The sequence below is a fragment of the Frieseomelitta varia genome, unplaced genomic scaffold (genome assembly GCF_011392965.1).
Source record: "Frieseomelitta varia isolate USP_RPSP 00005682 unplaced genomic scaffold, Fvar_1.2 scaffold_568, whole genome shotgun sequence".
Classification (NCBI taxonomy): Eukaryota; Metazoa; Arthropoda; class Insecta; order Hymenoptera; family Apidae; genus Frieseomelitta; species Frieseomelitta varia.
Window position 1 is genome coordinate 68453 of NW_025110332.1, and position 13361 is coordinate 81813.

The window sequence follows — 13361 nt, forward strand, 5'->3', positions numbered from 1 at the left end:
TGATGAGCTGGAATCCAGATGACTGTGGCGTTTGTGTTAGGTTGGTTGTGGTTTAGTTCTTGGATGGTGGATATTAATTGGTTTTCTTGGTCGTATGATTTCGTTAGAGATTTTGTAACGCTCATAGAGTCAGTGTAAATGACGATCTGGCCTTCGTTATTTGAGTGTGTATATTTGATGGCTTCCAGAATAGCATAAGTTTCGGCTGTGATGAAGATGGACGATGAAGAGGGGAGATTTCTAAAGGAATTCTTTTCGCAAAATCATTGGAAAGGTTTTACTTTGTTTAATCAGGTGACTCGTACCTTTGAACGCGTACATGTGTCCCTCCGCAGAGTTGAACATCGTGTCGACCTTTGGATCTGTGCAAAGTTCCGAGTCTTCTTCGCTGGGCGGTGCCGTGGTAGTGGTGGTATATCTTGGCCCACTTGGAACGCCACTGGTGCTCGTCGTTTTCTTTCCATAGAGAGCCTGCAGCAAAGTTGCACAAATGCTTTCATCAACATCGCATGAATTCGAATCGCGTCGCGACATTTACCTGAATACCCTGAATGTCGTCGTCGTCCAGACGAAAGTAGGGTTGGTATCCGCGGTAGAAGGGCGCCATCAGGGCAGCCTTGACGTCGCTGTGGCTCAGGCCAAGGGAATGGCCAAACTCGTGCGCCGCTACTTGAAAGAGATTCGTCCCACGGAAACTGTCGATGCTCCATTGTTCCGCGTCGTCGAAGTGGGCATCACCGCCGTACACGGGGAAGTAAGCGTGTGCCAAAGTGCCGCCAGGCCCGTCGAAAGGATCTCCGTCGCCGTGCTCGCCCTTCTCGAATCTGATCTCAATGTGGACCTACAGTAGTAGCAAGGATAGTCGACACTGTTTCTTTTTAAATAACTAATACCTCGATTGAATTTATTTGTACTTCTTTCTAATCATTGTATCAACGTGTAACTGTATCTTGTGGTGTGTGTGTGTGTGTGTGTGTGTGTGTGTGTGTGTGTGTGTTGCAGTGCGAGTATTGATTTCCTTTCTTTTTCTCGCGATAGTGAAACAAATCTTGGTAGATGTTGCTCGTCTCACCTGGCCGGACTTCTTCTGAATGAAAACGAGATCCGTGTATTCCGACCATACTTTGAACGCCTTGTTCAGCTCGGCGTCGACCTTGTGCTGCGGCAGATTTCGCGGATACTTGCTGATCTTGTAGGTCAGTTTCTTCACGCGCCACCTCGAGCCTGTGACGATAAATTGAAACGATGGATATCTTTAGAAAATAGTGTTTTTTTTTTTTTTTTTAAGGAGAGATTGTTATTATTGATAAATTTTTGATTTTTCGACCACACTAATTTTTACAAACAACGTCTTGGCAGTCTCTCTGCAACTTCTTTTTATGTAATCTCTATGCACTTATACCGTCTTATTTATTTCTTGTGCAACGATTTTATTTTTAAATGTGCATAAGTCTCGTACATCGCTCGTTTAAGATTTTAGCACCGAGAGAAACGGACGCTGAACGAAGACTGACGAAAATTCGCCGCTCTTTCATTTATCGTCGACTCTTTTCAGAATCGTCGAAACGTTATTTCCCACTTCAGTCAGTTAGTAATCCATCGTTTTTCCAATCAAGCACGCTAATTCTCTCATTAATCACGTGCAATGTCGTGCAATGTCTCAGAAATTGAGACTGTTAATCAACGGTGATAAACTTTGCGTTTGCTCTATTTCGAGCAATATTGATTATAATTATATTAATTGATTACATTGATTAGTTATGTTAATTATATTAATATTAATAATATTAGTGTAGTTATATTAATAATATTAATAAATATAATATTAATAATACAGTTGTATTATTAATATAATATTAATATTATAATATAGTTATTATATAGTTATATTATATTATTAATATTAATAATATTAATAAATATAATATTAATATTAATAATATAGTTATGTTATTAATATAATATTAATATTATAATATAGTTATTATATAGTTATTATATTATATTATTAATATTATTATGATATAGTTATATAATTATATTAATTGGTTACATTGATTAGTTATGTTAATTATATTAATATTAATAATATTAGTGTAGTTATATTAATAATATTAACAAATATAATATTAATATTAATAATATAGTTATGTTATTAATATAATATTAATATTATTATATAGTTATGTTATTAATATAATATTAATATTATAATATAGTTACTGATTAATTAATATTAATAATATACTTAGTATAATATAAGTATTAATATAACAAAGAATTCAGTAATGTGATTTGAACAAGAGGAAGCGCAAAGGCAGCTCAAGAACATATCCGTTACAAAAATATATCCCTCGTGTCATGAAAAAAGAAGCTTATTATCACATAGATCGCCTCGTCATCGCGACTACAACCCAACTTATTATTTCTTATAAACGATAGATCCAGCAAGCAAGGTCAACCGGCGACAAGAGCAAAACTCATCGAAGCTTACATCCTTCATCATTTATGTCTCTTTTGTAATCTGTTCGCTTTAAAAATAACATCCACGAACGGTCTCATTTTGAAATAATGGCGGAATATTCATATCCGAATAACTATAGACTGACTAAACTAACTAACGTTGTTTCATTACCAGAAGTTCATCGTCTGTCCTTAACTTTTTGAGTGCAATAGGATGTTCGAGGAATTGTCCATCTCTGAGTCTAGTTGTTCTTTTTATTTTTAAATGAACATTGAATCTAACTACCATAATTACCATAATCTTGTTTCATGTTATAGTAAATTCATGCTATATGAAATTTTAGAAAATATCTAGACACTTTCGTGATACAGAAAGTTTGTACATCTGAGGCAAAGTATTATTATTATGATTATTATTATTATTATTATTGTATTTAATCCTCTTCTCTTGCGGCTTAAGGATAGCTTCCGGTTGTCTTACACTCCTACATATACTCATATACTAATGTACATATACTCTTTACAAATCCTACATATACTTGTATATACTAATATGATACTTAAACTAACTTAACTGTAACTTTAACCACAAATCGTGAATTTCCTTAACACTGAAACACATTAAATTACGAACTATAAACAATACTCAATGATGGATTTCAGCATATCTATTTTTATTGCTACTTTCTTTCTTTGGTTCTTCTTTGGTTTTCCTTTCGTGTTAAAATGTTCTTCATTGCTCTATTCCCTGTGTACTCTTTCTCATTTGAGGCAAAGTATTAGATTTTGGTATAAAATTAAAAGATACTTGTGTTTTCAGGTTGAACACAATTTTTATTATTCCATATCGAGAGAGAGAGAGAGAGAAAGAGCACAGCTAGTAGGTCACAACTAGGGAACCTGTTATGCAATAGAATTCCATTAGATTTTGATTTTGGTACAAACCAAATTAAAAGACACTTGTGTTTTCAGGTTGAACACAATTTTTATTATTCCATATCGAAAGAGAGAGAGAAAGAGGGAGAGAGAGAAAGAGCACAGCTAGTAGGTCACAACTAGGGAACCTGTTATGCAATAGAATTCCATTAGATTTTGATTTTGGTATAAACCAAATTAGAGAAGACACTTGTGTTTTCAGATTGAACACAATTTTTGTCATTCCATATCGAGAGAGAGAGAGAGAGAGAGAGAGAGAGAGAGCACAGCTAGTAGATTACAACTAGGGAACCTGTTATGCAATAGAATTAGATTTTGATTTTGGTACAAACCAAATTAAAAGACACTTGTGTTTTCAGGTTGAATACAATTTTTATCATTCCATATCCAGAGAGAGTGTGAGAGAGAGAGAGAGAAAGAGCACAGCTAGTAGGTCACAACTAGGGAACCTGTTACGCGATAGAATTCCATAGGATGCACGCATCGGTGATCTTGTCGCTGTGAGTTCACTGAAACGAGGAACTCGCCCGCCGCGCGAGGTTCAAAGTCACGGTTAGGATCGATCGGATCTCGAATGATTTTCCACGTAGATTTCCAGACGCGCATTCGCGCACGGTGAATCAAGCGCCGGTCACTTTCTTCCAAGAAGAACATTCAACCAACCGGAGGGGAGGAACGAGGAATGCCTTATGGGTTGTGGTTGTCGATTGTCTAATAGTTTATGGAAAGGTTCGCGATCAGAAGCAATTAGCGTGACGATTGGTCAAAGGGCAATTAGTATGACCAATTGCCAAGTAGACTGCGAAGGAAATTTGTCATATGTTTATATTATAACAGAGCATACACACGTAGAAAATTTGCAAAATGCGAGACTCGTGGTAACTTTTTGATTTGGCAAAGTTTCTTACTTCCCCTGTGTAAATAATTTCTGCAAACGATTGCGATTAGCTGCAGAAAGCCAACGTAGCTTCTTTGTCATTTTGAAATCTAATTCGAGGGACTTTGTACTGGACATACGGGCTCTCGATTATAACGACCTCGTTTTTAATAGCACCCGGTTGCACAGCCTTCTCGGAAGTGTGTGCGTGTTTGAAAAAATGCGTTCGACAAACAGCCGCGTTTAGGGTGAGTGATTTTACATTGTGGACAATGGAGCCAGGAAGTCAGGAAGTGACGCTGAATCGCGGACACGTTTCGTCACTTTGGTGATCATTCGAATTGCTATTAATTGTCTCAGCGTATAATTGGTATATATGTACTTTGAAAATTTCAACAATTCTTTTTCCTTTTACGTAACAATGCCGATTTTAAAATACCGACGCATTATACTTTGACAAGAATGATATTATCACACGACCTTGATGTTTGTGATTATCATGATTTTTGAAGTTTCTGTTGCAATATCAATCTTTAATTTAAAAATCACGCAATAGACGTGCCAATAGTTGAAGTTACTTTGATTTATAAATATTTTTTTTGTGATTGCACTGCTTGTGCTTAGTTTCTTTTTTTTATAATAATGAAAATACAATTATTATATATTACATAATAAATATAATATATTATATTTAATATTTGTATTATAAATATTATATAAATATAATTTAATTTACTGATTTATATAATATTTATAATATAAATATTAAATATAATATAATATATATAAATATATTATTATATATTATATAATAATTATATTTAATATTTTCATTATTATAAAAATATAATAAATATAATATATTATATTTAATATTTGCATTATAAATCATATAAATATAATTTAATTTACTGATTTACATAACATTTATAATATAAATATTAAATATAATATAATATATATATAAATATATTATTATATATTGTATAATAATTATATTTAATATTTTCATTATTATAAAAATATGATAAATATATAAATATATTATATAATAATGAAAATATCAAATAGAATAGAATATACTAGAAAATAATAGAATATACTGAATATAATAGAATTGTTTTTAACTTTATTCACCTTGAAGAGCGTACCGCTTCGATCTTCCAAAACCGGGGCCAACCTTGTCCTTAACGCCGCACCTTGGCAGTGCCATTAGCTTGTACGTTTCCTCGTCGAAGTCACCTGAAAAGGAGCAATTTTTCTTCATTAAAAGTAGAAAAATTAAATCAGGTAGGACTTTTCCAAAAAAAAAAAGAGTCCAATGAAAATTGTTCCAATTTTCGATGGAATCTTAGTTAAAAAGTTGGCCTTAATCTCCCCAGAATTCTCTCAAAGGGAGATTTTTTTTCCCTCCCGTAGTAGAAGAATCCTTTACAACGTACAAGTTACATGTCTCCATTATTTATTTCGCATCAAGGCTACATCGGGCGTACGTTCAGTTTAGATCGCAGGATTCGCGAGGATATCGATCCCCCTCGGTCATGCCACGCTTCTTCGTGTTCCCTATTTACGATCATACGCTTGTGTACATGTATAATACATACGTTTGCTCGTGTCACCGTGCATATGCATCAGCGTAACACGAACGCATAATGTGCAGAGCACATGAGAAACATTAGGCTACCTGCACACCTTCGATCGAGCTCGAAGATAAACTCCAATTAAATCAATTGAATCGTGATCGGGGGGGGGGGGGCAATTAGCGTGTTACACATTGAAACCATGAGAAATTTTCACATGGTTTTCACATCTAGTATCTGTATAAATCTATTTTTTGTTTTTTTTTTTTTTTTACAGCGAGATATAAATTAAAGTTATAAAGTTATAAATTATAAAGTTATAAGTTATAAAGTTATAAATTATAAAGTTATAAGTCATAAAGTTATAAATTATGAAGTTATAAGTTATAAAGTTATAAATTAAATTTCATACATGATTGTATATATATAATATACAGTAAGAGTGTACAATTGTGATAATACACAAGAGTAAAAACAGTCTTAAAAAACACTTTGGAAACATACACAAGAGTAAAAACAGTCTTGAAAAACACTTTGAAAAGATACAGCAAGACAATGCACAATTATGGTGACGCGCAAGAGTGAAGAACAATATTGAATTCGACTAGTTAACGTTCGTAGTTTTTAGTAGCACGGGCCAGGTTTGAGAGTGTTTGACGTGGTTCTAACAAGTGTGCGACGAGCTTTAGTCGTCTCGTGTCACGTGTAAACGAATCTCCGCTCTGTTTGAGGCGGTCACGCGACTGCAAGCTGCACGTTTATTAATACTTCTCTCTGCGTGGAGATTGTGGATGTATTAACGATCGCGAACGATTGTCCGCGTTTTCGGGGAGATCGGAACGAGTCAGCGTGGCTCGTTGTTGGAACTTTGGTCTTGAAATTCGTTCGAAAAGGAAAAGGATGAATTGAAGAATTATTCATTATTACATATTATTAAAAAATTTGACAAGAAAAAGGATTATTCTGTTATATTATTATTATTATATATATATTATTATTATATATTGTTATTATATATTATTATATATTAAGGAATTAAGGACAAATTTTTGACTTTTTTTTTGAAGCACAAATTTCTAATTCGTTCGAAAAGGAAAAGGATGAATTGAAGAATTATTCATTATTACATATTATTAAAAAATTTGACAAGAAAAGGATTATTCTGTTATATTATTATTATTATTAGATATTAAGGAATTAAGGAAAAATTGCTATTTTTTTTGAAGCACAAATTTCTAATTCGTTCGAAATGGAAAAGGATGAATTGAGGAATTATTCATTATTACATATTATTAAAAAATTTGACAAGAAAAAGGATTATTCTGTTATATTATTATTATTAGATATTAAGGAATTAAGGACAAATTGCTTTTTTTTTGAAGCACAAATTTCTAATTCGTTCGAAATGGAAAAGTATGAATTGAGGAATTATTTATTATTACAAAATTATTAAAAAATTTGACAAGAAAAGGATTATTCTGTTATATTATTATTATATATTAAGGAATTAAGGACAAATTGCTTTTTCTTTCTGTACGAAACACAAATTTCTAATCACCAAGTTCCTTCTCTCCGCGACGTTTCTTTTAACTCATCGCGCGTAAATTATATATTTCACGCGGATTTTCCGTCGAATTCTTACGAAAGATGCACACTCGTGACTCGCTTCTCCCTCTTTTTAGCCTTAGTTCGTTACGTGTGCGACGATGCTTAATTCACCGCGACTAATACGCAAGGCTGACGATACCCAGCGAGTGTTTTAATAAGCGAGGAAGTATTGAACGCGTTGGACACGTAAAATCGGAAGAACACCTGTCAATAAACACCGTTTACTCATAATAACCGAATAATACTCCCGTCGATAGGGTGCAATTTAACAGTTAGATCATTCTTCCGTTCACCTTCGTGTTTTGTTGGTTTCTTTTTCTCTTTTTTCTTTTTAATTTTCAACACTTGGTTCTTTTATTTAGTATTTATTTTATTTTATTTTATTTTGTTTTATTTAGTATTTTATTTTACTTTATTTTGTTTTATTTAGTATTTTATTTTATTTTATTTTGTTTTATTTAGTATTTTGTTTTATTTTATTTTATTTTATTTTATTTTATTCTATTTTATTTTATTTTATTCTATTTTATTTTATTTTATTCTATTTTATTTTATTTTATTCTATTTTATTTTATTTTATTTTATTTTGTTCTATTTTATTTAGTATTTTAATCACTTAAATACTACTTAATATTTAAGTGATCAATTTTTGGCCCATCCAGTGGTAATTTTCGCAGTGTCGTGTTTCAAAGTGGAACCGATGTAACCAGTGTTACAGACAATCGAAGTGAAATCATTTCGCGGCTGTGACTTTTACCTCGACTTCGCAACGATCGACGATTTTGGTCATTTTTCCTTTACGGATCGCTCGTTCTGGCCTGGCCGCTCTATTATCTAATATATTTAGAAACCTCAGCAGCAGCCCCATCTTGGGCAATTCGTCGAAAGAAGTGTCTTTTTCGTCGTCGCGAGAAATCGTCCGAAAAAGGCACATTTGCATTGCGATATTCATTGTATAATAATTTTGCTGTTACTGCAACAAATGGACTGTAATTTCCACTACTTCACGGTATTTTGTATCTTATCTCTGTCTGTTATCCTCGTTGTTCTGTGACCGCTTTAATTGCGTTTATCATTGTAATTTTACTTCGATTCAAAGCGTTCTAATGATGTCTAATAACACGTTTTGTAATTGTTCGTGTTACACTTACCGGCTTACGTGCACGTTGATCGTAAAAAAAAAANAAAAAAAAAAAAAAAAAAAAAAAAAAAAAAAAAAAAAAAAAAGAAAAATGACTGATATTCGAGAGAACGTGTTTCTTCAGAGATTAGAGGAATTTTTTTCTTTTAAATAATAATAATCACGATAGTTAATATGCCGCAATTTTTATGCAGTTCGATAAGTTATCTCTAATGTGACACAGCGAACAATACTTGCGATATTAATAATACTATCTCATTTGCACTCGACCGTCTCTTCTGAGAAGACATGGTATTTAAATCTAGCCTTAACTTGAACTTTTCCACTTTTTATAATTTGCTATAATTTGCTCTTTTTTTTGTAATTTGATAATTATAACGAATATATGCACATCTGGTGTTGCACGATGCAGTGTATAATATCTGAAGAGACTGGAGTGTACTATACGACTATAATAACGACATGAAAAGAAAATACAAAAAGTATTTCAGAAGAAGAGATTTCTGAAGACAGTCCTTAGTCAATTGGAACAATTCACGTAATTCGGCATATAATTCACATAAACTGGACTTCTCGTTGCTTCTTATGAAAGTTTTTAAAAGAATGAAAGCTATTATTTTCCCAAAGATTGAAATTACTTAGGTCAAATTCAGCTTAGGTTTAGCCCATTTATATTATACTTGTTCTAGAAATGCACGTTGACGATTGCTTCAAATTTCACACACGTTGGAAAAACATAGTCAACAAAATTTCGCTTATTAAGTATCATTAGATTGATTATTTTCAGTATATCATTTTTTGATTCGAAGCGACGATGCTTTGCAAATAAATTGCTAGTAGATGATTCGAAAAAAGTTTGTCAAAGTTGTTAAATACATCACATTGAAATTCTCATTAAAGAAAAATCAAAGATCCGATCTTTCAAAAGTCAAAGAACTCCGAAAAAATTAGAAGTCACACAGAAATCGAAGAATTTCGGAAAAAATTAAAAAAATTAAGAGATCATCGTCAATCACAGCTCGAAAAGAGTGACCGGATGACGAACAGAATAAACCAGACGAACTCGCGATGCGTGAGTCAGTTTTCGAGCGTCCGTTGATGAATCCGCCGCATTTCATCGAATTCTGAATCATCGTTCAGCATCATCCTCGTGGTCGAGAATCCAGGAGAGATTGTCCTGTGATTGAACCTCTTGCGCTGGAATGACATGCCACGCACGTTGAGAAATTTAGAATATTTCGTCCCAAAATTGCAATATTTTCTCAGTTTTAAGTATATTTGCAAAACAATAATAATAAATTTATTATTTCCCAATAATTATTATTATAATATTATATATAATGATAATACAATAATAATATAATATAATATAATAATATATTATTATTATAATATTGTTATAATATAATAAATTTATTACTTCTCAATAATTTCTATCCAGTGATATCGTACCGGCGAGTTCAAAAAGAAAGCGACGAATTATTTTATACGGTCTGGTCACTCGTTATGGTCCGCAGTTATGGTTAACCTCTTGCTAACGCACGTCGAGAATTTTTTCGTTCCAAAATTGCAATATTTTCTCAGTTTTTAAGTATATTTAAGTATACTGGCAAAACAATATGATAATTTATTACTTCTCAATAATTATTATTATAATATTATTATATATAATAATAATATATAATAATATATTTATAATTCAATATATAATAATATATTATTATTGTAATATTGTTACAATATAATAAATTTGTTACTTCTCAATAATTTCTATCCAGTGATGTACCGGCGAGTTCAAAAAGAAAGCGACGAATTATTGTACACGGTCTGGTCACTCGTTATGGTCCGCAATTATGGTTAACCTCTTGCTAACGCACGTCGAGAATTTTTCGTCCCAATATTGCAATATTTTCTCAGTTTTAAGTACATTTAAGTATATTGGCAAAACAATATAATAATAAATAAATTTACTACTTCTCAATAATTATTATTATAATATTATTATATATAATAATATATAATAATATAATATAATAATAATATAATAATAATATATTATTATAATATTGTTATAATATAATAAATTTATTACTTCTCAATAATTTCTATCCAGTGATATCGTACCGGCGAGTTCAAAAAGGAAGCGACGAATTTATTGTGCACGGTTTTGGTCACTCGTTATGGTCCGCAATCAGTTGGTCAGCGCTCCGTTTGCGAACGACTCTCTCGTCGTTCGCAACGAGTTTTGAAGTTTTGCGTTTGTCTGAGTTTTTCAAGAAAAAAAAAAAAAAACTCAGCCTCGCTTTTCTTATTTTTCTCCTGTTGCCGATCTCGCCGATTTCGCGTCTCGAACAGCGTGTTTTCAACAACAGGGCCAAGTCGGCGTCTCTCCGTGGTCTCTCAAGGTCTGGAAACGCTGAAAAATCCGAAGCCGGTCGAACGAGTATGCGAGTGCATCGCTCTTGTTGCGAGCGGAACACGAGTCGAGACGGTTTTCAAGAGCGTAGGATATTTCCTACAATCGAACGAAACCGTACTCATGCTCTTAACGCTCATCGAAAATGGCCGAAATGACCAGTTTGTAATTTTCGTTAGATATTTTATAGATACGAAAACGGTGTATTTTCAGAGATTTAGCTCCACTGTATTACAAAGTTTTTCTATACTTCTTTTCTTTTTTCCTTTGATCGTCGTTAACCTAGTTCTAGTGTTACAAATACAATAGCAAAAAATAAGTAGAAAAAAAGTAAGTTCTACTTTCCTTTTGTTATTTACACTCATTCAGCACGTGTAAAAATTAGAAATAATAATAAATAATAGCGACGAATCTTGGGGATACTTTCGATACAATTATCGACGATATTTGTCACTTGTTATTTGAAGATATCTTAATTCTAAATTTTATGTATCGACGCGTAAAGTTAACATAATTAATTTTGCAAGATTTGATTTATTACACGAATGTTATTCGAGTATTCCGAGTGCACGTAGGCTTGTCGTTGACGTAGTATGCATCTCTTTAAGAGAAATCATCATAATTTCAATGCTAGCTAGCGCAACGTACGCTAATATTCTTTCTGAATATTTTAAAAGCACTTTGTCATCTCGTTAAGATACGTAACCTCGTTACGACGCGACATGCAGTGAAAACACCTCGCATTTGTTAAAACCGGTTTATTTTCCCTCGTCGTTTTTAATTTTCAATTCTTTTTAATTTCACATCCATATCTTTTTGTTACGGGAGTGTGTTTTTCCCCCCAGGAAATATAAATATAAATAAGAAAATATGAATATTTTATATTGATAACTATTTACGAATGGGAAATTCTATGTTTTAGTGACAGTGATTCACAGAATATTTTCCAACAAAGAAACGAAATTTTCCGATTTTTGCAACTTGCCAGAAAATTTATATTTATATATTTTTTTTTATTTTTATTATTTTTTATTATTTTCTATTATTTTTATTTTTACTTATTTTCTATTATTTTTATTTTTACTTATTTTCTATTATTTTTATTTTTACTTATTTTCTATTATTTTTATTTTTACTTATTTTCTATTATTTTTATTTTTATTTAATTTTCTCATTTATCGATCACTACTCGCAAAAGAAATTCCACTTTCCACTTGCTTGTGACAGTGTTCTCACAGAAAACTTCCAATTTTGGCGACTTGCAAACAAACGAATTAATCTTCGAAAGATAAATGAAGACACTTGGGGGAGCGGCCGGGCAAATTCATTACCCGAACGAAGCCAAGTCATTTTTTTTCCCCCTAACTCGCGCCTCCTAATTATCTCACGCCTGATAATCAGGGGTCATCAACTATAATCGCGCGGATAGAATGACAGTTATTCACGCGGATGACGCGCGTGTCTCGTGACGCGCAGACGTTTTTACGGGGAAAAAAGAGAACGACTTTCGAAATCGGACTCCGATACTACGCGTGGCAACTCGCCTCGATCTAGCAAACTCACCGGTTGAGGTCCTCTCCGTGAGTCAGAGCAAACGAACGATATTGAACGAACGTATCCATCGGGCATGATTCATTCACATCGGCGACAGCCATTGTTAAACTCAATTACAGCTTCGAGATAACACGATCGCAAGGACGTTGAATAAAAGTTAATTAATAACGGCGGCAGCTTAGTGGATTCGTGCGACTACTGCAAAGTGGATCGAGCCCCAGCGAGTTTTCACGTTATGTTCGCGCTCACCTGTTATGTTCAGTCCGGCGAATGCTTGGAACTCGGAGATCGCTTTCGAGAGCGTGTCCTGTGATATGATTCCGCCACTTGTTGGATTAATTGGTTGCAGGTAGCCGAACTGAGACAGGTAGTTCTGCAACAGGTGAACAAATTTCGTTAGATAAGTTTTTCTCTTTTTTTTTCTTTTTTCTTTTTGAGAAAGATAGAGATAAAGATAGAGTTAAAGTTAAGTTTTTTTTCTTTCTTCTTACTTTCTTCTAAAGTACATTAGAAAAATTACAGTTAAGTTGTTCTTTTCTTTCTTTTGAGAAAGATGGAGATAAAGATTGTTAAATTACAAAGTATATTAAAAAAAAAAAAATTACAATACAAATACAAATGTTAAATTACAGAAAACATTAAATTAAATAAAACATTAAAAATGTTAGATTACAAAAACATTAAATTAAGTTACATTAAAAAAAAAAAAATTACAATACAAATACAAATGTCAAATTACGAAATTACATTTAAAAAAAATTACAATTAAGTATATTAAAAATACAT

At 32.4% G+C, this 13361-nt stretch overlaps 1 protein-coding gene across 4 annotated transcripts in view; it reads right to left on the reverse strand.

The window, feature by feature from the left end:
- Nucleotides 1-12968, reverse strand: part of LOC122534048 (matrix metalloproteinase-14-like) — a 20644-nt gene extending 7676 nt beyond the window's left edge. For 3 of the 4 annotated variants that reach the window (XM_043664325.1, XM_043664326.1, XM_043664324.1), the window contains exons 1-5: nt 12825-12943; nt 5414-5518; nt 1073-1224; nt 539-841; nt 306-471 (exon numbers count right to left, since the gene is read on the reverse strand). In XM_043664325.1, the coding sequence (XP_043520260.1) occupies nt 306-471; nt 539-841; nt 1073-1224; nt 5414-5489 (697 nt within the window). In that variant the 5' untranslated portion in view covers nt 5490-5518; nt 12825-12943. Of the gene's footprint in view, nt 1-305; nt 472-538; nt 842-1072; nt 1225-5413; nt 5519-12824 lie in introns of all 4 variants that reach the window. The other variant, XM_043664327.1, reaches the window with a different exon arrangement.
- Nucleotides 12969-13361: the final 393 nt, after the last annotated feature.